The sequence below is a fragment of the Topomyia yanbarensis genome, chromosome 2, assembly GCF_030247195.1.
Source record: "Topomyia yanbarensis strain Yona2022 chromosome 2, ASM3024719v1, whole genome shotgun sequence".
NCBI classification, from domain to species: Eukaryota; Metazoa; Arthropoda; class Insecta; order Diptera; family Culicidae; genus Topomyia; species Topomyia yanbarensis.
This window is the reverse complement of record NC_080671.1, coordinates 170,840,825-170,867,436: the sequence shown is the minus strand read 5'-3', so window position 1 is coordinate 170,867,436 and position 26,612 is coordinate 170,840,825. Positions and strand designations below refer to the sequence as shown.

The 26,612-nt window shown below is 35.7% G+C and overlaps 1 protein-coding gene across 3 annotated transcripts; it reads right to left on the bottom strand.

Annotated features, from left to right (window-relative positions):
- LOC131682111 (zinc finger protein 260-like) lies at positions 1-26,612 on the bottom strand. Of its 3 annotated transcripts, none has more exons than XM_058963333.1 (4): positions 26,497-26,612; positions 19,478-19,575; positions 18,311-19,412; positions 1-1,033 (listed from the first exon to the last, which is right to left on the bottom strand). In XM_058963333.1, exons 2-4 carry the CDS (start codon positions 19,507-19,509, stop codon positions 143-145), a joined length of 2,025 nt encoding a protein of 674 aa, XP_058819316.1. In that variant the 5' UTR covers positions 19,510-19,575; positions 26,497-26,612; the 3' UTR covers positions 1-142. The 3 variants fall into 3 exon arrangements, with proteins under 3 accessions (XP_058819316.1, XP_058819318.1, XP_058819317.1); XM_058963335.1 differs by lacking the exon at positions 26,497-26,612 and adding an exon at positions 26,122-26,294; XM_058963334.1 differs by lacking the exon at positions 26,497-26,612 and adding an exon at positions 19,639-19,732.

Here is a 26,612-nt window from a genome sequence, read left to right as displayed (position 1 = left end):
TTCAAAGTAATATTATTTTTTTATTTCTTACTATTAATATCGGAAGTAATCTAGATAATTCTGGAACTATTCAGGATAGACCGCTATAAGCACTACAGAGTGTTACATGTTATCCCCTTGCGAATCGGTCCGCTGACCCTCTTCAAGAGTAGTCAATTCCGTGAGCTTTCTTTAGGTGCAGGTCCAGTGCACTTTTGTAGTCGTATTGCTTGAAACATCGATCACACGCAAAGGCTCGAATTGCTTCATGTGACTTCAGATGTCGCCGGAAGTTACCCTTGGTCGAGAAAACTTTGGCACATATCTCGCACGTATACGACTCCGCGTCTCTTGGAGCGTGTGTCTTAGTGTGCGCATACAGCTCTTTCTTGTCGGGAAATTCCTCCCGGCAGTGATAACAGTAGAAGGGAACCCGCGAGGTGTGATAGTGGAAATGGTTCTGAAACAGTTCGAAAGATTGTAAAGTTCGCTCACAAAGGTGACATTGCGTCGGCTGGTTATCATCGTTCTCATCGTAAGTGCTTTTCGTGAAGTCGTAATCTTCCGCAAGCGTAGGCTTGCATTTATCACACTCCTCCGGATTGGAGCAGAGATGTGTCTTGTGATGCTCTTGTAGGGCTGGAATATCATCAAAGCGACTAAAGCACAGTGGACAGCGGTATTTGCCCTCTACTTGGCCGTTTTCCGGATCCTCGTACTGTTCCAGTGATTTGAGATTCTCCATGAAATCAGTCGTGTTGTTTGCGACGTGTTCCGCTTCGTGTTTCTGCAACGGATCCTCGTCGGTAAATGTCTCCGGGCAGTAGTTACACGAAAAGTAAAGCACATTGACGTCCAGCGAGGAGTCGTGAACACCCATATGCATCTCCAGGGCCCGCTTGTAGTAGAACCTTCGATCGCAGACGTTACATTTGAACTTGTTGCGTCCACTGCCTTCGCCCTCTACGACACCGCTGACAAAGCGGTCTTTCTTCGATCGCGGAAAATGGATCTTAAACATGTGCTCCTTGTGGCTGGCCTGGTAGCAAAATACCTGGAACGAAAGTTTAGATATATAGATTGTTTGCCGTTTTTAAAAGACATAAAAGAACGTTTGGATATTTTTTGTAGCGTGAATTAATACACTGTTAGCTCCAATTTGGTGTGAAACAATTCAAACCACTGATTACGAAATACGGTTAGCTGGACTGTTATGACGAGATATCGGACATGAATTAGGAATCTCCACCCATATCAGTCCCACTACAGTTTTATTAAAATGACATTTGGTTTTCTTTCTTTTAAGCCTGATTTGCATGTTTGCTCCGAAACTATTTTCCTAAAAATATAGCCTGCTATATGATAAAGTGTATTCTGTTCAGCGCGATCCAAAAATTGCTCGGCTTCTATGATCAGTGCTTCGTAGTCTACTTCAATGATTTCCTTGTTATCGTTCACGTCCGATGCGTTTGAACTTTTCGGTTTCATCTTACGGCACTGTGACCAATTGAATCATACCAATTAGATGTTTCTGGTCGTCAGCCACGTACAAAGCATTTGGTAATGCAGTCTTGTACTGAGAAAGTGTCACATTTTTTAAATTTCGCCGGAACTCAAGAGAGGTAGGGCGGCGTTGTTTAGAACTGAAAACAGTTACTCTAACCAGTCTTGAGTGAAACGCGACGTTAAAGCTTCCTTGGCTCCAATATCGAACAGGTGGTCTGAAATTTTCATAAAGAATATAGCAACTACAGCAACCGATTGTGTACCAAGCCAATATATAAAAATCTTAATTTTTGTGTCAATTGAACGACCCCTCGGACCCTTCGTTTTGATGATTTGCCGAAATCTTTTTCTTTTTTTTATATCTCCGGTTCTATTTACTCTAGAATCAAATTGCAAGATGTTTTTAGAAAGAAATTAATTTTTAGCTATGCTATGCATTAAAAATAATAAGTTCGTTGTTCTCGCAATACGTATGTTTTAGACTATTTTGAAAACTCTAATGCCATCGTGATCTCAGATATTTTAACACAAAAATCTCAATATAGTTTGAGCTATAGACGCTCATAGTAATAGACCAGCGGATGCAAAAACTGTAAATCTGGCAACTTGTAAATCTAGAATATTAAACCGGCATCACTTGAAAATGTGCTAGCTCGAATGTGAATGTTTTGCTTTTGTTATAAACATCAAAAATGTTTAGTGGTTGTTGTTTATCGATTCGCTAGTTGATTGAACAAGTGAAAATGAAATGTTTTTTTACGCTGTGCAAAAATAATTCGCAATGTGGAATGCAAAATATCGGTTTCTTGCGATTTCGAGCAAATGAACAGGATCGAAAGAAATGGCTCAAGTTCTGCAGACTACCGGAAGAGTTTGTAATGTCCGGGAGTCATAGATTGTGTAGTGTACATATGTTGAGGAAACCCCATTGCACATAGTGTAGATTTAATTCAAATTATTTTTCATTCGCATAGTTGCACTTCGGGGAAGACGATATAAATCGTCTTCCCCGAAGTGCAACTAGCAGTGGCAGTGGCAAAATCAAAAATGTTCCCGGAGCGATTCCGCGATACGAAACTGTTGCGCAATTAAGAACACCGAAGCGGATGAATCGTTGGTATGGTTGCCAGGCTGAAACGGAAAATATAGAAAACTTCACACCAGTGGGCACGGAGGTGTACGTCGACTCCGCTTCTATGAAACCAAGATCGAACACAGATCCTTTTTCTGATTGAGGTATTGCAGCGTCTTATGCAATCGCGTCGAATGAAGGAAGTAATCAGATTCTGCCTCTCGGAATAAAATCATCCGATAACCGGAATGGAACGACTAAATCGATCGAAGTGGCTCAGCAGAAGCACAGAAATTGCACGGGGTGTTCTGATTCACAAAGGTAATTTGAATGTCTCCGGAAAGTAGTTTTAGAACGATTTCACCCACTTTTCATTTGATCGTTCCATTCTGTCATTTTTCTCGTTCGGAATGACTCCGGAAGTGCATTTAGATAAAAAGTAACCATTGTGTTTTACAGGGAAGTTGCGAAATGTAAATATGGGAATGACAAATTAAAAAGAAAATTGGAAGTTTGCGAAAAACTTTAGGTGACGATCAATATAACCTGTTGACGACTGGATTAAAGAAACCTGCTAAATGGTCTGATCAAAGTATAATCGAAGGACTTCAGACCAGATTTTCTTGCGGATCCGCGGCCCATGAGATAGAACGTAAAAAGCGCTTATTATTAAGCACCAGAACCCTCAACGAAAGACTTCAACATCTACATTTTGAAAGCGAATGCCTCGATAAAGTGTTCGAACTTCTAAAACAAAGACTGCAGCTATGGTTGACCATTACAAAAACTGCGTCATTGTGTTCGATGAAATGGCTATTCTTCCAGGCAGTAGCTATTGCGCAAATTTAAAAAAAAATGTTGCAAAAATCACGCTTCCCGGGCACGTTGGTATCGCCAATCATGTTCTCGCTTTGATGTTAGTAAGGCTTTGCACTCGTTGGAAACAAATAATTGGATACTTCTTCACAGGAGACACAATCCAGCATGGTTGTCTAAAATCAATACTCTTTGATCTTGTCGAAAAAGCTGAATCAATCGGTCTACTCGTTCACGGTGCCATTAGCGACTGTGGCGGTACGATCTCAGAATGGCCTCTGGGTTAAGTATGGAGGACGTAGACTTTAGTAAAGGACTATCGAATTTCGATAAAATGAAGGTTCAAAATGCAACTAAACACGTCAACAATACTGTATCAGCGGCATTGCAATTTTATGCCAGTGAAACGGGAAGAACTGATATATTTACGACTGCTTATTTCGTCTATTGTGTAGCAGCTTCGTTCGGAATTATGACTGCGAGGACCCCCACTTTGGCATTGAGTCTGACCAACAAAGCTACCTATAACAAAGCAGTATACGCGCTGGAAAAATTTCGAATTATGGTTTTTCGTTGCAGGGTCGGTAAAAATGGACTGTGGAAACCGTGGCAGTCATCGGCTATAATGTAAACCAATTGGTTCCTACGTCTCAGCGATTATCTGCTACATCAACAGGGGTTTCAATTTGTTTTCGGAGGCACATTTACAAAAGACTGTCTAGAGAACGTTTTTTTCCCAGCTTAGACGACGACAGATTCGCCCTTCTGCACTTCGGGTCAAGGACAGTTTAAAATTGTCTGTTTCTCTGTACTTAAATACAGTAACAAACTCTTCCTACGATTGGGATTCTTGTGATTGGTTGCGGAATTTTTCTGATCATTTACAAAATTTAGCTAAAAACGAGAAAACGGAATATCTATGTTGTCCTTGGATTGAAGAATCTAAAGAACGGATCATCGATCATGGTTTAGCAAATTGTCAGTGGGATTATTTAGTAGAAGACTCGGTAAAATATGATATTATCGTAGACGAATGTCGAATAATGCAATTATCTGAACAGAACGTGGTATTCCATCTAGCTGTAATGATATTGCGTCAAATATCTGAACGAAAAAGTGTATAGAGTACTTGACAATCTGTAACTGTATTAGTGTATTCAACGATTTGTTTTCCTCCACCAGGCATAAGTGGAGAAAAACAAATCGAAAATAGCTTTTCGGTCGGAATATTTTCATTATGGATCCTAACTACTCAGTATTGTACGTATCCGGAATAAGTTTTACGGCGGCATAGATCATTAAAAAACCATTATAAATACTTTAAGCGACCCGTATAAATAAATACCATTCCAGAAATCTTCAGAACCATTTCCAAACTATTCGTATAATACTCACCATATTGGGAATACTGCTGATATATTTCACCATTATAATTGAACTGTTATACTACCATACCCATTTTAGTTACCATTTCCAATATCTTCCGTGTATCCTATATTGGAGATTTGTATACTACATTGTCCTTTGCCAGAGGTTATTATTGCCTTGGTGGGCTTCGTTATTCGTATATCTGTTTACCCTGATCCAAAAATCTGTAGTTTAAGATGGTCAAAAATCCTCGTCTAACAATATTACGGAGGTAGCTCAATTGGATAAAGTGTCAGTTCACTTAGTGCCAACGAAGCATTCTTCAGAAGATGGCAAGAGCAAAATAACATTTCATCAATCGATAGAATTGAAATGTTAAGGGGAAGAGATTTGTTTCTCCAGCTAATATTTTATCCATCGCTAGACCTAAAATATGCATGCCACCATAACCTGTGTGGTTCTTGAATGGTATGTTGTCAAAATGTATATGGAAAACAGCACATTTTGGTATGGTGACTATTCTTAACAACCCGTTGTTCGTATGGTCGAGTATGGGTAAACGACACTGGTTATGTTCGATATTATACTAGGTAATGGTTAATCTATAGTTGAACGAACCATATTGAAAATGGTTTTGAAACGATTGATGCAATGGTTGGCATATGGTACACATTTATGCGGGGAGCTATTTCAAATGTTTAAATTGACTGACAGTTTTATATATGACAGCTGGAGGAAAACAAACCCCCAATTAGTGTGTGTGAAATGATTTGCATAGAACTCTATGCAATATCTGCATCGACAGTTGTAACAGCAGCAATACTACGCCGAAATGGTACTCAACATTTACTGAAATAAAAGATTTTACCGGTGAGGCGTTAAAGTACGTTAATTTCGATACATTTAATTTTTTTGCCCAGTTGGAAATTATTTACAAGCGGAACATTGAACACTTTAAAATTTGGAACAAGAATTTGGAGGAGACTTTTTTCGCTGATGTTGCAAATCCCAGGATCTCACTTGTCTACATGTCATCAAATCAAAGAAAAGCTTATTAAAAGGTACGCGATGTTTCGTCTCAGAGTGAGTGGAGAAAAATGTTCTCGTGAGAAAAGATTCGACAGCAAATCAATGGCTGTTTAGCATATGACCTTAATAGTATGACATATTACCGTTTCAATAAAACTTCTATAATAAACGATCCCTTATTTAAATCTTCATCATGCTACATTTTTTCTTCGTATTGGTATAATGCAAAGCCTTGAAACAACATCATGTAACTGTCATTTTCATTTTAGACTGAATTCGTTCCTGATTTTACAAAACATTTATTGCATAAAAGTAGTATATAATTTCTATTAATTTATGGAAAGAAAAACTTATATGCCAATGTGACTTTCAACAGAAATGATGTTCTAACATTTTAAAGGGTACTACGTGAACAAATGGTCTTTTTTGAAAAAAAAATCTTCATTTCGGTATTATTTTTCTTTGGCTAATTACAATACTTATGCTTCTGGTATGCATTTTATGACGTCATGTTCGTTTGGCTCCAAATTTTGACAGTTCGTTTGGCTCGCTAAATGTGCCTCCGCAAGTCTATTACTATGAGCGTCTATAGTTTGAGCTAATCCAGAAATACAGCGGTTTGAAATGAAAAACTCGTATTTTCCGAAATAAAATTTTAATTGTATTAGCTAATATTGAGACAATCTTCAAATGGAATAAAAACCGACCCTGATCTGCTAGAGGCAAATAACAAAAGCGTAATTTATCATAATTTCTCGTCTACTTGACGATAAATTGTGTGTGAACTCAGCATTCTCAAGTTCGTTTTTTGTCGTTGTGCGCTTTCGTTTTTACATGAGAAATAGTTTTTTTGCTTCAAAACGATATATTTCAGGATAGGGTAAAATTATATTGAGGTTAAGTTTTTTATTTAGAAATGTTGCTTCAACGACATTAGAATTTTGAAAATTAAGATATTCGTATAAGGAGAAAAATCATCTTTAAATTTTTAACTTGAAATATTGCGGTTTCATTCTGCAGTAAATAGACCCAGAGATAGAATCAAAAGAAAATCAAAAGTTTTGGCAAATTTGTAAAAACTCTTTTGTTTCCACTTGGCCTAAAGGGTGGTTCAATTTGCGAAAAAAATTGGAAATTTTTTTTTGCTGATTTTTGAATGGAAAAAGTTAGGGTTAGTGCCACGGATCAAACCTTCTTACCTTTATTTTGCATAGTCTCGACATTGAAAAAAGCCTGCTCGAGCATTTTTGTTCGCACATTTCAATATTTTGTGTAGTTTAAGTTTGCATAAAAAATGTAAAAATCTTCAATAACTTTGAAAAGAATGATAAATTAAATACAAACTTCAACAATATTATGTGGTTTTAATGCCTTCATGGCTGTTTGGAACATTTTTTCCCGGAAATTTCACAGTGGAAAAAATTATATTAAAAAATAAATTAAGGGGAATGGCCATAGAAAACGTTTTATAAATCGATAACCTTTAGTCCTACAAGTTCATGTTCTCCAACAAACTTCTTCATTACAAGCATTTATAAAACTTTGTCGAAGACACCCTCTTTCTAGCTCGTCAGTATAAAAAGTTTTTTTTAGTTCGATCATAATAAGCCATGCCTAATTTAATTTTTTATCGGGTTGTGGGGAATATTCATACGAATAATTCCTCTAAAGACACCATGTGAGTATGTACGATGGTTTGGTCTCTAGTGAATTAAGTTCACATTTTGGCAAAAAATAGAACAAGAAATATAATCGTTCCAAATCTTACACGACTTTTTTTCTTCCAAAATTTGGAAAATAGTGAGTATTGTTCTATGTCTCGATATGTTGCGTACATAGAGCTCTTATATCTTAAACAAAGTTGTTTTTAATACCATTCTCAACAAATTTTTAAATGCTCATAGGAACCGTTCCCGACATAACAGGGACAAATGAAAAACGCCTTTTTTCACATCCCTTTTTCTTTCACTAATATGCTTTGTTTTTTTGTCGAACAATGTGATAGCTATGCTAAGGGCTATGGTCTGGAAAAGATTGAATTCACTTATAATTATCTACTCAGTAAACCAGTTTCCATGTAGAACTAATGATTCATCTGTCACCATCAAATGATATCAAAGACAAATTTGCAGGGAACTTATGTTCGAAATCTCACACAGTTTTTTTAACCGTTTTGTGTCTGTGGTACTGTTTGTGAATTTCAATGGAAAGCTAGCAATATGGGTATCAAAATTCTTAAAATCGTTACTAGACTATATGATGAATAACCCTGGGAACAGTTACGGCCCGGAATGACCGTTCCGGGATCGTCCATGTTGCCAGGATTTCTATGAAATTCACAACAAGTGTCTCAGTGCAAACTGGGCCAGAAAGGGAAAATAGCAAGACAAAACCTCTAGCGCTTTGGGTGCGCTAATTTTTTAGGTTCTGTGTTCCGCGAAGTTTCTTGGTTGTATCTGAGCCTTATTTTTTTAAATGAATCTGCTTGAACTTTCACTGCATTGTTGGTGCTAATTTTCTTATTTCGTATTCTAGAAGTTTAGTATGTTCAACAAATTTTTAGACTGAACACGTTGTCGAAGGCAGCTAAGTTATATATGTACTAGTAACGCAATTATAACTTTCACTGATGTTCGCATTTTTTGTAATTTTTTATTCATATTAGTTACATTTATCAGTGTTAACATTACGTATCGATCAGGAACTGACAATTTGCGTTTTTTATGGCAAAGTTTTCGAAATTTCGATACATTTTAAGAGCCCAAAAATTGAAAACAATGTTATAACTTATACTTTGCACTTTGTTACATTTCTCCATAGTGGAGAACAATTTAGGTAAAAACTATTGTTTCTCCATTGGAAAAAAAATATTTAAAGACCTTTTTGCGTGTGAAGAGCACAAAACCTATCCAACTTTTTATGTGCCATGATGGCGGTTAAATTGTTTAGTTCGTAATACGTTTAATTGCCCTTTTATGGCAATAATCGTTTACGTCAAGCGCCCAACAAGAGAAAGTCATCCTACGTTAGTCCAATTCGTTGGATGTTTATTCAATGAACCCCGACATCCTCAACTGGTTGCTGTCAAGCTGGCGTAAACGATTATTGCCAAAAAGGGCAATTAAACATATTACGAACTAACCAATTTAGACCGCCATTATGGCACGTAAAAAGCTGGATAACTAAATTAGTTATGGACTATGCGTTTCGACTTCGTCTCATAAGAATCCAACACTAACGTAGTGACAGCACAAAGCTAGAGCCGGATTCACGGTCACTAAATTAGTGTTACGCGACTTTGTTCTAGAAAATCGGAAATTATTTATTGTTTGGTTATACAGTAAGCCGTTGTGAAATACAATTGCTGCGAAGACATAAGTCTGAAAATAGCAGAGCTCGCAATCCACTTGGTTCCAAAAAACGCTTTTAATCCACCTAACAGTGTGATGAGACATTTCTTATAACTCTTATCACTCTCTTCGGATATTATATCGTTTGAGAACATTTAGAACGTGATGCTTCGCGATGTTTTTGATAACACATACTACATGGGATAGTGGCAGGACTCAAAGAATCGCTCAAATCAGCATAGGACAACATCAGTGCTAGAAATCTCAAACCAAATCAATGGGAAAGCGAAAAAATGGCCCATAAAATATCTAAATATCTAAATTGTGGTGGGAAAACTAAATTTATATATTGTACTGAGCCAAAAAAATCGATTTTTTTTTAATCGATTTGAAGTTTATGCTTTACTCAAATTTCCAACGCGACTGAGAACTAAGAAAATTTAATGAAATCGCAGCTCCTGATATCACGCTATCTCTGAAGTGCATGCGTGCATAGTTCCAAATTTTACTTCGACATCGACTTTTTCTAAAGGTGACTTCCCAGTAGTATCCTTGATTTGAATTATTATCGCTAATCCTAATGCCAAAGAACAAATAAAAACCTCTCGAAAACGAACCGTTTGGGAAAATCATCATCATTACTGAAATTTTCATTTTCGCGAAACTTTTCGATAACCTTCCGTCACTTGCGTTAATACACTGGGTGCACAGTGCTCTGAAAATCTAGCGAAATCGTCTTAGGGCACCAGCGGGTCTAATTCAGAGCTATCTGCGCGGCTAGTTAAATCTGTAAAGAATACTAAAAATTAATTTCTATTCCATAATTTTCAGTTCAGCAATTCGAGAGATCGTGCTCACCGCAAGCCATGAGAAATAGACTACGTTGTGAAGCGATGGTCACTATTTATTAAAAAATCACGGTTAAATAAAAAATAAAACTATTTAAAAATTTCAAATAGTTTATAATTTTCACAAACTTATTAAGAAAAATTGCTTTCGTAATATTGTGTAGGAAAAAAAAATTCAGTATTTTCTCTATCTGCAACATATAAACCCTTAAGTATACCGATTAATTGGTATACGAATTGGAATAGGTTCGCCAAATTTTGGAAGAACCCCTTGAAAACTACCTAAAAATTGTTGTAGTTCGATGCAATAAAAAAATCCCCAAAAGTGAAATATACCTATTAATGTGAAACACAGTGAATAATACATGCAATAAAGACCCATTTTTATCAGTCTCATGGTGTATTTTAGGCTGACAAAATGGGTACATTGACTAAATCGGGAAATTTTTTTCTTTATAATAAACTGAAGCTGTTAAAATATTCTTCTCGTCCCTTGATGTAGTCTGATAACTATTTCTGATTATGATGAACTTTTTACTTTACATATTTCCATCTCCATGATAAGGAAAACGTGCTCAAGAAAGGATTTACTCGAATTCAGTCTTGTTCGTCTGCTAGAGCCCATCAAACAGATGTTCATATTTGGCTGATAAAATCGGGGTTTTAATGTATTATAATAGATATTCAGCATTCGAAGACGTTTCTTGTGAACGAGTCTAGAACGACTTTGTTTTTACTTACTGGAAGTCAGCGGTGTAGCCAGAAATTCGGTTTGGTGGGGGTTTGGTGAAAATCGATCTTACTGTCCAAACGGCATAATTCCGAAACCGTAATTTTTGAAGTTATAAAATTATGCAGAATTAATTTTTCAGAAAATAGTAACAGAGTTCGTGTCTTTAGCGAATTTGTTGAGACTTGTCATGAATATTAACCCGAGAAAATTCACCATAAATACTTCTTGGACGATATATCGTCAAAATTATTTTATCAAATGATGCGCTGTTTAACGTTTGTAAAACTCATTGAAGATACTAAACTTCCGAAATTGGCGGTTTCAAAATGATGCTATCTTGACCTTAAATTACTGTTTTTGAACATTTGACCTATACATATAATTGGTCATACAACAAAAATCAAATGCCCATCAAAATCGATCAGGACCTGCTAGAGTCGAATGGAAATCGTCATTTTTCATAAATTTCTCTCTACATTCGGAAAGTGTTATCATCGTTATTAATCATATTACGTTTTCGTCTCAACTCGACGCATTCCCAAAATAAAAACCTGTTTTAATCCACCTAGTGGTGCAATTGTGCTTGTCTAAATTGTCCAGACTACGATTCCATGGCTGGTTATGTTCAATACAATGGTGGAAATGAATATTACATGTTCAGTACGATTTGCACATACATACAACGGATCGACAGCTACGATCTTGAGATACTATGTGATACTAAAACATCGCTTGAAACCAGCGGCGGATTATGGAGAAAGATCCGGGAGATCCGGGTCCTGCCGAAAATTTTCAACTTGTTAACAAATTTTAAACTAGTTTTAATTTTAAGTAGCAACCCCTCACTGCATATTCTCTCCGGGCCGGTATCATCCAAAGTCCAAAAAAGTCAATTTTTGTCATGCATTTTAATGTTTCATGCATTTTAAAGTCATTTGGCATCCAAAATACAAATTTGATTTTGAAAAATTTTCATTTCAGTTTATATGGGAATTTGCTGTGTGATTGCACTCTTCAACTCGTAACTCCGGAACCGGAAGTCCAATCAATAGAAAATTTAATAGCAGCCGATGGGTTGTACCTTTCATTTGAGACTAACTTTGTGCAAATCGGTCTAGCCATCTCTGAGAAACAGAGGTCAATTTTTTTTCCACATATACACATACACGCATACAGACATATACATACACACAGACATTTTCCGATCTCGACGAACTGAGTCGATTGGCATATGACACTCGGCCCTCCGGGTCGGGATTAGATTGACGAATTTTAGAGTGAATGAGAAAGGCAAGAACATTTTTAGCAAATGTTGAAAGTTATGCAATGTTTTGGTGAGCAGTTCAATGTTTCATAGACATTAAATCAATTTTAACTTCGCTTTCTATTAAATAAAGACCCTTATTACAGTACATCTCTACAAAAGCGAGCTCAATTTGAAAAGAAATCTGAGGATTATTATTGATTACAGAACTCTGGAATTTTCTATTGGAATGTTTTCAGGCAGGAATTTGATATTGATGCTATTAGACAACTGTGAAATCAAGACCAATAAATCAGTTATCAGTTACATATCAGGACCCCATTCCGACAATTTATCAAAAGTCCTCATGATGTTTACAACAACAGGTTATCAATCTACGGATCAGATAATTGTTATTGTATTATTGAATTAAATCAGTCTGCATCAATAAATTTTCAACTTCAATCCAATATTTTTTTTTGGGTGTGGTGGGGGAGGGGGGTTGTATGGTGTTAAACTCCAAAACCTTCTCTTGGCTATGCCGTTACTTGGGGTTATTTATTTCGCTTTTCTTTTTTCGATATGTTTCAGATCGATCCGATGGTTATAAGTTAGAAAAATTGCAGTCAGAAGGTTCGCACAAATGAACATTTTTACACTGATAAGTTATCAAGTTCCTTCCAGACAACTTGGAAGTGTTCGGTGATTATTTCTAGCGGTTGTAGATAGAAAAATGAAATAAAAAATTCGTTTTATCGAAATAATGTTTGGCTTATTTCAATGGATTATTACTATATTGAACAATAAATAGCCAACAAAGAGTAAGCAACAAACAACAACCCATAACTTTTAAAGTATTCAAAATAGATATTTGAAGTCTTCAGTAAAGTTATTCGCAAAAGTAAGAGCTACAAATTTGCTGAAGGCATCATTTAGATATAATCACTTCCAAGAAAATTTGTGAAAATATCTCACTCATAGGGGGATTAATCAGCAACAGCACAATACCAAAAGAAAGGGCATATTACCTCCATTAAATTATCCGAAGATACAATTGACCTAAAATAAGCCGTTTTGGCGTTAATAATAGATTATATGTTTTTGGTCATATTTCTGGCAATGGGAAATGATAAAAATCTTTCGCCCGTATTTAATGTTTAATATCTCTTTTGATAATAGTCCGATTTCAACAATCTATAGCTTGTTCGAAAGGTATTCGTTAAGGCTGTCTAAAAACATATAAATTGTAATTCTGTCAAGTCAGTTTCGGCAGATAATTGAAAAAAACTGCAAAAAACGCCATTTTTACGCATTCAAACATTAATATCTTGGAAACTAAACATCAGAATCAAAAACAAATTAATAGCGTTCATACTGTTTTTTAGTTCTTTCATTTAAAATTGGTTTGGATAAGATCGGTTCAGCCATTGCTGAGAAACACGAATGAGAATTTGTCCGTTACATACACACACACACAGACACACACACACACACACACACAGACATTGTCCCAAATCGTCGAGCTGAGTCGATTGGTATATAAGACTCGGCCCTCCGGGCCTCGGAAAAAATCTTGAAAGTTTGAGCGAATTCTATACATTTCTTTTATAAGAAATGTAAAAAGGAGTTTACTTACAAACGAATGGTAAAGTTTTGCGTATGCTTTATGCCTGAATCATAGACTTCTATAGATTGATAAGAAATATTCTGTCATTATGTTATCGAAAAAGTTGTAATCTTTTGAAAAATAACTGAAATTTCCAGCACTAATGTGTCAACAGTGGTCATACCAACAGTAGACTCGACAGCTTTATCGCGAATTATGAGAATATCCGGGAACACACGGGGAGAGAGAACATTCCTTATCTAAAAAACAAATTCCTGAATTTTTTGAATCTGCTGTTTGATATGTCACATAAAGTTGCTGTCATTATTATTGAACACGATAGATGCAAAACAAAGCACATGATAGCTGAGTACATACGGTTCATAGAAGACTAGCGTGCACTTCGCAAAAATGTAATTTGGAGGTCTGTATAAAAAGGCGCACCATAGATGCTCTTGTCTTCAAGCGTTAGACCTACTAACCCAAGGAAATCAGCAGCGGCAGTACATACATGAGGAATATAAGAGATGACATGCTGGATGAGGAAGATGAAGAACAGGGCAAAAATCTTTTAATCATTGACATTGCTTGGGTGGGTAGCATTTAGCGCATAAAACGTTCTTCTACTATCTGTCACTCCATCTGCCGCGCAACCCTTTCAAAAGCAGAACTATATGCTATGGGAGACCGTCTTAATCTCTCAGCTGGTCAATGAAGATGGCTTATGGCTTAGATTTTTTTTTTGTGAAGGTTCACTTCGTCTTGATGATGCTACCTTGTCAGAAAAAAGTACTTGGACAGTAGGTAAGGAAGTTTGGAAAACCGTAACAGAAGCAATAAGAGCAAAATTTGTTCCACCTAAGCATGTGGCTCTCCGCCGGGTAGCAAACTTCTAACTAGATATTAAAAAATAAAATAAATGTTTTAAAGGCTTGCTTGAAACTATTGGCGCAGCCAACGTAAAATTGATCATCGAGTTCGCAAAGAAACAAGTTAAATTTACGTGAATAAAAATGTGTCATCTTTTATAAGCATATGCCAATTGAGAAAATTGTTTTTAACCAACTTTTGCGCTTTAAGGGCACAAAATCTACAACTAAATTGGTTACGGAATTTGCGTTTCGACTTCGTCCCATCAGAACCAGATACTACCTTATTGACAGGACAACTATACGTGAAAAAACTATTTGTGTTTCTGAGCAAAGCTCTAGTCCTCCATGATGTCTCGCAAGAAAAGGAGTGCTGATTAAGCTGATGAGAATCAATGAAATCGTAAAACCGTAAAATGGGGAAGTTCAGTCTCTTTTCCGAATGATTTTCCTGAAATCAAATAATGAGATTGTTTGTATTTAAAATCAAGTACTTGTAGACAAATTAAAGATAAATTTGAATGTTCTAATTTTTGGACGTGATTCCCTTCGTTTCATTATAAAAATAACACATTTTTTGCGAATTTGGCCATTAAGCCATATGCTGTTTTTGATTTTATCCGATGCAGCAGACGTTTAAGATACGTATTTTTTCACTTTTTTGTGCGCCTAATAGCAAATAAAAATTTATTCGTGAAACTAAATTATTACGATCATACCTTCCATTGAACTACTTTGATTCCTACACTTTTGCTGAGATAACTGTCAAAAATGCTAACCCATGTGGCTAAATTCACTATCAAGGAAGACCGACAGTGTCAAACGAGGACGTGTTCACATTTTTTTTTTAGAAAATCGAAAATTATTCTGAAGTTTTAAAGGTTGAACATATATATTGTTATATTTAGAAAGATGAGCTCTATCGGTTTATGAAGTCAAAGGAGAATTTTTTCTTCTTTCAATGACCCATTTTTCTATCTTTGCTGTCGGGGTAACTTAAATCAGTAGAATCATTGGATCGCAAAGAGAAATGACGTTCGAAAAGCAATGTTATGGCCGATTTCGCTACTCAGAAAAATTGTCCAAATTAAATAGTTAACATCCCGGTTGTGTTTTGTGGTTTTTGGAGAAAAGTATGATTAGTTTACTTACTGTGGCTTCATTCAGTAAAACTAACAACCGTGGATGTAAACTGGCATCACGGAAGATCGCATAAGCTTTGCATGGACTTCCTCTTATACTTCCCCTCACAAAACCCACATACTCGTTTGGATGCACTTTTTGATAGCCCGGTTGGCTGCAATTTCTGACACTTCGCTAGTCTGTGTATAAAGTGTCTGTAGTAAGAACGATATGTCATTCTCAATTCTAGGACGATTTTTCAGAAGGGCGTAAGAGCAAAATGTAAACAAACCAGTTTTATGCTTAATATGGAAGCTAATGGTATAAGTTACCATAAAAATTAAAAAAAAATATAGTAATAAGCATTTTAGATCGCATAACTAAGATTTTTTAAAAAGGCTTATTTCAATTTTGTGGGATGTGAAATCGAGTTGTTGTTACGCCCTCTCTGTTTACTTTAATGATTCTGTCGATATAAACGAGGTATTATACGTTTATTTAAATTAACAATACTCGTAATAGGTCACTGCAACCTAACAATCTAATAAATTGAATAGATTGAAATATTACTTCGAAATTAGTCTGAGGTTAACATTGGAACGGCTTAGGCCATTATAATCGGTTAGTCTTCCATACGCCGTGCTTTACCGACCGTTTTTCATCTGCCAACATTCATGCGCCTCTCTATAACCGGCGTAAATTAAAATGTAATGCTGTAAAGCCCGTCGTTTTCATTCTCGTGCGTGCTATTAATAATTTATTTTTGGATGAAACAAACAGGAAAGCATCATATATTTTTGAATAGTATTTCGGAAATATGGATGTTTTACTCAGTAAGTATGTTTTAGTTTTAAATAAGGGAGCAAAAAAGTATGTTTACTATTTTATTTTCAGAAGCTGCGGATATGTTACAAAGCGATTTGGAGGGACGCCTGTGTTCGGTGCCAACAGCTGTTTGGTTCGAGGTGAACAGGTATGAAACATTCCACACCTCCAATACGGAACCTCTGAATTTGGCATTGCCAGCAATACATAATGTTGGTAATGCTGATCGCGAGAACAACATTTTTTTCCGACTGATCGTGAAGCATTGAACCTTGTCGGCGATCGACACGAAGCGAAAACAATAGAACAGGTCAGTTCTTCGAGACAGAGGCAGCGTTTTAGAAACAGACTTACGGTTCTGTTTATCCTCACGGCGAAATGATCACTCGACACGCAATCCACTGATTCCTGTTATAGAGAATGCAGCATCGGGATCTCAAATATGTTTTCGTGTGTCTCCTCGACAAAAGACAGTCGACCCACTGTCGAACGATCACGCTATGCACATTGTAGTCACTCGTTTCGTCGACCGCTTTTTCCACCTTTGGCTTCAGGATCACAACTACTACTGGACCAGATTAAACGGGGAATATTGACGAGAAGGCTGTTTGAGATTTGTGTTTATAAGTTAGTAAATTTAAAACTGACGTTACCTGTGCCACTGGGCGTTCATATCGTTTTATGTTTTTACAATACGTGAACTATGAAAAATCACGTTATTTATTAAATCTTCATCTTACGGATCGCAGTTATGTATCCTCTCTGTAATTTGCTTCTTTGCTGACCATTTATGTTATCGTATTGATTCTTATAAACGAAAAGATTTTGGTGCGCATTTATATGCATTCCATCGATTGTAACAGTCTGAACATTTATTTGAAAAAACGGTAACATGCTTATGTATACAATTATCATTCAACATATAAATTATTATGAAAAAAAGCTTTAAAAACGCCAAATTATGTTTATTTCGCTCTACGTACCGCCGTTCCTTCCTCCTTAGTTGTTTTCATCTGTTGAATTTCCATCGTGTCCGCCTAACACATTGTACAGTGCATTTAATTCCCCACGCACAGCTCCAACAAATTCCTTATTTATACTTGTGCATATTTTTTTCTAAGTACAATGTGTTTGCGACATTTCCCTTTCCAGATTTCAGCCAAGATCAACAAACAAAATAAGAGGCCGTAAGAGCGGCACGATTTAAAAACAAGACTCATGTCAAAAGCCGCAGCAACACCAGCTGATTGTCAAAGGACGATAAAGAAGGGCGTTATGATGTACTAACATACAAAAAAGGCGTAATACATATTTTCCCTTATTTAAGAACCAAAACATTTTTTTCTTAAGAGATGCATGTTCATAATGATGCATTCATAAACCTTATTTCTTTTGGCCTTTAAATTAGATTTCTAGCTTTTTGTGTTAAAAACTGAGAATTGAAAACGTTCCGAAATATTTTAATGTTGATTTTCTCGAAACCATGCAATTGTTGTAACGCCCTTCTGAAAAATTGTCCTAGAATTGGGATTTGTGTTCATAAAGAAAACCAATAAATGAAAAAAATAATCGTTGCCAATAGATGGCGAACGTGTTTAGAACCGACTTTTGTTTTTTTTTTTGTTTCGATGACTTTTTGGGAGTAATATTTTTTGGTACAGTTACTGAAACTAGTCGCATATGATCAGTTTCCTCGGTGATCAAAGATATCTTGTTTTACAGTTATAATCACCCCAGAAGAAATATTTAATGATGAACCAAACACAATGTATAAGAGAAAGGAAGAAAATACCAATCGACGTCGGAACAGATTGTGACATTTGAGCGGGTATTCACATTAAACCATTCATTATTCCGAATCAAATTATGGATGACTTGATTGGACTCGTAAATGATAAAATTTAGAGCGATTTTGACATACGGTTGGATAGAATAGGTGCTTACCTTGTCGCACATAGTACACGCGATAACGTGCGGTTCCTGCAGCTTCTCGTGATACTGCAGCTGACACTTCTGGTTGAACGTCTTGTGGCACCGTTCGCACTTGTATGCGTTGGAGGCAATGTGTACCGTCTTCTCGTGAGTGCAAACCGTGCTCTTGTGGTTGAATCGTTTATCACAATACGAACATTTGTAAGGTTTCTCTCCGGTGTGCAGTCTCATGTGAATCGCCAAACGTTGCTCGTTGTCCAACACCTTGTTGCATCGGTCGCATTTGATGGCCTTTTTGATCGTCTCGTGCGTTCGTGAGTGAGCTATCAGATTCGACTGGTGATTAAAGCACTTGAAGCAGATTTTGCACTGATACGGTTTTTCACCCGTATGCAATCGCATATGGATGAGCAGTTTATCTTCCGACTTGAAAACTTTCCCACAGGTCACACAGGAGAAATTATTATCCACTCCGTTCTCCCCATGCACCTTCTCGTGGCAAGTGAGAGTGCTCTGGCTACGAAATTTCTTCTCGCACATCCGACATTCAAAGGTCGGTTCTTCGTTGTGAATCCGATAGTGTTTCTCCAACTTTGCCTTGGAATCGAAAGTCCTCGCGCAGATCTCGCAACCATAACTAATCTTGGGTGGTGGAGCTACTGGAACAGCCGCATGATGCTGAAGAATTGCTCCTGGCTGGCCAGGATGAACCGGCGCAGGTTCCACACTGTACGATCGGTGCTGATCTACCCCCGAGCTAATCGTCGACGCGTTGGAGTGATCATGATGATACTCGTGTGCCATATGGAACGAAGCGGGCTGCTGACCGGTAGCGTTCTGCTGCGGATGCGACAGGTAATGATTCGATATAAGCTGCAGATCGAGTGGTTTCGCATAATAAACCGGCTTCGTGTCCGGATGATGTGGGTGTTGCTCGTAAATTGGGGCATTTTGACTGTAGTTCACGGGTGGAGTAGCAGTTCCACTTTGTGATCCCGATGGTACATTTTCCTGCTTCAGAATGACGCTGGGATTGGGCACTTTCAGAAAGCCGCCGGAAGAACTTGGCTGGAAAAACCCGGTACTAGCAGGTACCGATGAGTTTGAGACGGAGCTAAAATATAATGATATGCAAATGTTAAAATTACATCAATGCACTAATTTGGTTCCGAAACTTACTAGTGTTTATTGCTGAACGTGTTGTAGTCCATATCTGTATACCCTAGACTCGCTAGTGTGATTCGTCGCAACAAAAATTTCCAGTTATTTTAAACGATCTGCGATTATAGAGGGAATAAGTCAGAAAAATCAAAACCAAATTCGAATTAAGAAAATATAACTTTATTTATTCTATTTATAAGAAACAGGACAGCGAACACTATTCCTCGCATTACCGCACGAAGATAAAAATTTTCTGCGTTTGACAGACTCACGAAAAACGAACTGATCGATGAAAGGCTTGTCAACTGCTTCTGCTAGTCGACATAAACATTACAGGTACACCCCACTATAGTTCACTCGCGTGTATGTTCTATCCGAGGGGTATCTCAGCTGCAGTAAATTGTAAGAAAAATATCTGCACTGAGAAACAAAAATAGACAGAGTTTGCATATTTTCTATTCTCGTCTCTTTTATTCTGCTGTGATATTTATGTATTTTGTAGCATATATACTTTTCAAGTGGGAGAGGGATAGAGAGGGGATATACCGAATATGTTCAATGCGTATAATTTTCAACAGTAGAAACAAGAGACATAAAAAATATGGTACCGATGACTAGATAAAGTTCTCCCTGTGCACGCCTTGCGAAAAATGAGATGACAACAAGCGACTAATGTTGCTAGATTAATTTCCCATGCTTTCGGCTATTACTGAGTATAGTTGCGCCTCGAAGATTTCAACTGAACCAAACACTCCCAAATCAAACTTTAATTAAAAATTGAATATGGAGCTTCCACACACCATTTTTTTGTATTTTGTTTCTAGTCTAGTCTAGTCTACACATACACAGCCAATACATGTAGGGATCCTGGAAAATTGCAAACGTTCGTCCACAATTTTTCTTGTCATTATTAATGTTTGTGGCACATATTGAATATGACACAAGCATTAAAGCGGCCAGGCCAACTGTGCAGCGTACAAAATAAAGATGATACAAAATTATACGGCAATCAAATTATTCATTCAATGAATAATTTTATCAACGGATTATTTTGAACCTTGAATAAGGAAGAAACGTGGACAACCGTACACAACCGTTTCAATTTGATGGGGGTTTGATAAATCGTTGGGAGTGACTTTGCTAAGAAGGTCATGTTTTTTTTGTATTTTGTTTCAGCAAAATATACCAACAATTCTATTTTTTCCAGCAAGGAAAAATTCAGCAAGATTTTGCTGATATTTGGCAATCAAAATTTAGTGTGCAATACTAGATCTTGCAGCACTGAAATAAAGTGTGCGCAACTCTTCTACAAAATTTTCGAGCGCTCTTGATAGTTTGTGTATTATACAGAGGAATACAGGCGTACAGAGGAATGCGCAACACAGCCCAAAATGATGCCATCTTTTTTGTTCCTGGCACCCACTGTTTTTGCTGTAACTTTGAGTGACTTCAACCAAGTAACACGATAAATTAATACGGAGTAAATTAAAAAGTTACTGTTTCGTAGAGTACTTTTTTCGTAATACGCTGCCATGTTATATATTTTATATTGTTACAAATAGTGCAAGAAAGTGAATGAAGTGTCTTGTTTACTTTGCACGATAGGTAGCCATCTGACTGTTCGATAGGTAGATTTGGCTTCACTCTGGGCGAACCTTTAAACAAAACAACTAAATAGCGGAGCTGGATCAATATTGAGGTTAGAATGGATAAAGGTGACTCGCGATTGTCGCCTCTACCAGTAAACTGACAACAATACTAAGAGTAGAAAGGAAAAATGGAAATGTCGATATACATTCAAATGGTATTGACATTTATTTTTACATTGTAAGTTCTCCGATTTTTATCTCATAGTATATTTAAAGTTTTGAGTTTATTTGAGTTTTATGAAGCTTGTTGTCTTTACGATTTTAGGTCACTCATGTCGATGTGAAATTCGCCAATGCTTCAATAATAATGATCATGTCAGCAAAGACTTGATATAGACATGCCGCTAAAGATTTATTATTCATTCAAAATGAACTCGACAACAAGTACCTCAAGTTTCTGCAATCTTCAATTCTTCATGATGCTTTATTGAAATCAAAGCACGGGCACTGATATTTAATTTTTTTCATCTCTTCTTATTCGTGATCTAAAGCTGGATGTCGACCACCAATTGGCACGAGAATGCAATGATGATGTTTTTATTCATTTGTCAAAACGCACCGAAAAGTAAATTTTGAATTTTATAAACTCGATAAATATTGTAATGAAATGTTATTGAATTCTAATAAAAAGTAATTTTAATAAAGAAATTATGTTTCCTACATCTGAAAAATATATAGAAATGAAAATCACTGGATCAAAGATTGCAAATTCTTAGTGAACGTTTTTCGTATCTTAACCGTTTATAAGGCAGTGGCAGCTATATTGCCACCAACAATTCTTATTTTTATCAATAACTACGCGGCAACAATTTATTTTTTCTTCACTACAACCATATACTTATGGAGTACCTCCTTTCTGCTTACGTTGCTGCCAGTTTTCCGGATTTTGTATAACTACAATCTGGAGTTGGTTCAATATTGAAGTTAGGACCAGATCAAACTACCTCGCGATTGTTTTCACTTTTCTTATGTCGTTTTCGCTTGAAGCAGAAACTAATTCAGTTTCAGGCCTAACTGCTGTCAAACCGTTTGTTTGAAGCTAGTTTCGAACCCAGGTTATGGGCCACTGAACTGAAAACCGGGTTGGGTTTTAACCTGAAATATATTTCGGGTTCGCTCAATCTATCGCTGTTTTGCGAGTACTCGACTAGGGTTCGTCGCGGTGCGGATGTGGGCGGTAAATGGATTGTCCGCACCGTAACCGCAAAAAAATAATAAAACCGCACCGCTTACCGCAACCGCACTTTATTAACCGCACCGCACCGGTTTGCGGTAAAATTTTTATATTTTTAAAAATAGTGTTGAAAAATTGTTCATTTGTGTAACCATATATAATAAAATGTTATTCTTATTCACACGAAATTTAACTTTAAGAAACTCCTCAGAATGTAATGTTTATGAAAAAAATCAACTTTGGCATTTTCTATTAATAAAATTCCGTGCATTTTAAGGCAAACATTATACATTCAAAAACGTTCTACTGCAGTAATAGGAAATCTTTTATTTAAGCAACCCTTCAGTTAATTGAAAAAAGTGGAATAAAAATGTAATAAGAAATGAAATTGTATAGTTTTTTCTTTAAATTTTTATATTTTCATTGTTTTTGACATATGAAAATGGATGATTTTCGCATTTGTTCAAGGCTTCTGTCTGTCACGTTACATTTTTACGCATATTTCATACGATAAGTCAGCTAAAACGATAAAACCAGATTATATCACAAATGCACATTATTGATGTCACTAATCAATTTATTGTCATTTTGATACGTCTGTCACGTTACACAATTTTCGCAGTTAGTTTGAAGGTTGCCCGACTAAATAGAAAAAGTCTGTTCCGTTGGCCCCCAAATTTGCATGACCACAGTTTTAAGTTGAAGTTTAGAAAACAAGGAAGAGTTTAAAATATAGTTTTCCTGAAGAAAAACTTTGTTTTCGATTTCTTAGAGTACTCTCAATGATCTGTCACGGTACAAACAGAATCTGTTACAGTTCCGCATTTTGATTGAAGCAAGGATATCAAGACAATCGTACACAAATCATCCTTAATGGGGATAGGCGTAGCGTAGTTGGTAAATCGATTGCCTTGTACGCAGTGCAGCTGGGTTCGATTCCCAACCCCGCACATAGGGTTAGAAATTTTTCATAAGAGATTTTTCTAACCCGAAGAAGCGAATGACCTTAAGGTTAAAACCTCTATAATCGAAATTAAAAAAATGATCCTTAATCTAGGATCTTAGTATTAACGGGAAATTTCATGTTTATTTTGAAAAATATAATGGTTTTGATGAACAAACGTGAATAACTTTTGAAAAGGTCGTAATTTCATAAAGTAACTTATTATATCAAAAGAAAAGCTAAAATTACTTAAAAACATCTGTATTCTGAAGGATAATTTGTCATGAGCATTTTGAATTGAAAAACAATTTTGAAATACATTCTGTAACTTAATTATTCAAAAAAAATTAAATAAGAATTCAAAATTAAAAGAATTTTTGAAATATGTCAATACTTTTTATTGTTATTTTCTCTACGATGCAATTATATTTAATTTTTTTATTTGCAATTAAATTTTAAACGTGTTATTTTTTTTGCGTTTGGTATTTGTGAGTAATTTATTAAAAGGGCGTACTTTCACTACTAGATATTTATTGAAAAAAAAATCTAAATATTTCAGAAAATTTTTCTTAAGGCATTTTCCTTCGAAAAGATATTTAGTATTAATTTCGTATAAGAAAATTATATTTAAGACTGGCAAATACTAAGAAATTTAGAATAGCTGAAGGAATCAGTAGCGTCTGGCTCAAATGGCACGTTCCCCATGTTGGTCGAAGATTTGTGCAATTCCAGTTTCTTCAGTTTTTAGGGTTTCGTTATCAAAAAAAACATTGTTTTTCTGTAATTGTATTTTTATTTTTTTATTTTCAACAATATATTTGTATTTTTAACATTCTGTTGTAATTTTTAACATTGTTTTTTTTTAAAATTTCGCCAAAAAATATTCACAGAAGAATTAATTCCCTAGAACTCGCTATGATATAGTTTTGCTGCACAAATGGCGATTTTCGAACAATATATATTGAAAGTAGTGAATTCATACGCCCTTTTTAAATATTACTCTTGAATAAAAATTGTTGGGTTAATATTGCAAAATACTAAGTCTCCCATATAGATGAAACGTAAAAGGTTTCATCAGTATCAAAGTTGGTCACCATCATTGACGTAATTGAATCAAACTTGATGGAATTGATTTACAGCAGAAAACATCTGTCACGTTACATAAGACCAACTGTGTTTTCTTAAAAATGAATAAAACTTTAAAGTTTTCACAATACAGTTCCAAAAGGTAGACTCAAAGTAGTAAGAAAAAATGCAGGTTAGACATTGTATGCATGCTGTTGTTGTGGTCCACAAAACTGTTTCGAATTTTTGATCTGTCACGTTACAAGTTATTTGGTTTCCATTACTTCACAACTGAAAATAAGCAATAATCCATATTAATTCAAATTGTTCAAGCAATATCATCAAATTTAAATTAGACTACGATGAAAAAATGTGGTTGCAAGCAAAAAGTTGAAAATATGGATTTTGTTTACCTTTTTATCTCCTTACGGTCTTTTAGTCATTTTCAGATTATGCAAGTAGCATCAAGAACGAAGAACGACGCAATATTTGACGAAAAAAATTGCTCTATGCATTACATCTAATCAGGGGTCCGGTCTCAACGGGTACAGAATTATTGAACATTAGAAAAACTGCAAAAAATATATGTGGTATTTGGCAAAAAAAGCTTTAAAAAAGCTACAAAATAGTCTTAACTGAAAAATATTAGGACTTAATTTGTTAGAAAATTATAGTAAATTTGAATGGAAGTACGCGAAAAAAGTTATGTAGCATACTTTTTGAGAAAGAATCCAATAAAATTGACTGTAGAAAAATTCACAGTGAATTTATACAACAATCAAAAAAGATAGAAATACGATGTTGATGAACGAATGATAGAAGTGATAGAATAATGATCCTAATTTGGACCCTTCCTTATTTTGGACGTTTTAATACATTTGTATCCTTTACTGCCAATTACTCAAAGTTCGTTTGGTTTAATGAAGATAATTATATTCTTTGGGTTGTGTTTAAGTCCCCGCATAATTAGTTCATCTCCAATTCCTTTAAATTAGTCAAAATTAACAGTTGAAAAATTGATATCGAAAACGATTCATAATTCCACGATTTCCAACAGAAATCTGGAGAAGTTATGCACTTTTAAATTGGATTTAAGAGCATAAATTTATTGTTTTTAAATTATCTAATAATTTTGTCTCTTTTGGATCTTGCATTTTACGTATGTGAAATGGTTAGTTTGTGAAGTTTTACTTAGAAGTATAAAATACCTACCAATATATGTCGTAAAAATAATAGCGTCAAAATATCTCGGACACAGCTAGATTTTCTTTCGTTATAGCAGTCTGTTTATCAATTTAGAATAATCAAAATTATCACTTCATCAATTTTGAGGTTGCGGAAAAACCGCGCGGTAAAAGTTCTTTCCCGCACCGCATCTTCGGGAAAAAGTGTCTCACCGCACCGCAGATTTTGCGGTGCGGGTGCGGTAATTACCGCAACGACGACAAACCCTGTACACAACTCAGTTCCATTGAAAACGTTTGTTTGAAGCAACTAACCTGGGTTAGTTTCTAGGTTCTCAATTGAAAACGACATTAGGCGTAAGTGACAACCTCGGAGTATAAATCAATATCTATTCTTCAAAAGGGCTGAAGACATTTGTTGTAAACAAAGTTATTTTGCCCATCATTCCGCTGCCCAGTTGAATTTCATGAAAATACACATTAACATTTTTACCCTTAGTAAAATCAATTTTAATTTTTTCTATGTTAAAATTATAACAAATTAAGAGAAATCAGCTAAACAAAAGTTCGTTTAAAAAATATTATTAACCCAATCGAAAAAATAATACGAAACTATCCTACTTACACTAATAAGTCGTTCGACTTACGTGCGAAACGCTTCCTCGTACCACCCGGTTAAACCACTAGGAAATCAGTTCGGAAGCCTAAATTTAATCGGAATCGGTTGTTGCATTCGAATTGGAATTATTGCATGATTACGAATCGTTTTTAGAGGAAGTTATCGAATTAACAGAATTGATTTCTCTTCTCTTTGTTTAGCACAAGAAAAGTAAGAAAATTTCTGTCAACATCTAGCACTGAAAATACCGGATCTATCCAACCAAAACAAATCAAACCAGTTAGTTATTATATTCATCGGATCCTACAATCAGTCAACAGCACTACAAATATTCACTTCTTTCTTGAACAAATCTAAACACTACAGATATTTTTTATTCAAATAAACACAAAAATCAACTAACCTTTTATAGATCGTAAAAACCTCAAACGTTAAATTCAAAGCACTCCGTACAATGTATGGTTTCGCTTTCCGTCATGCCGTAATGTTTACCTATAATCGGTCGACATGCGGCATGAC

Excerpts from the sequence above, each read along its gene's own strand:
- LOC131682111 (XM_058963333.1), bottom strand. The coding sequence starts at position 19,509 with ATGGACTACAACACGTTCAGCAATAAACACTA. Across the intron at positions 19,413-19,477 it reads ACGTTCAGCAATAAACACTA|CTCCGTCTCAAACTCATCGG; the intron begins GTAAGTTTCGGA and ends ATTATATTTTAG. Across the intron at positions 1,034-18,310 it reads CGTGTACTATGTGCGACAAG|GTATTTTGCTACCAGGCCAG; the intron begins GTAAGCACCTAT and ends CTTTCGTTCCAG.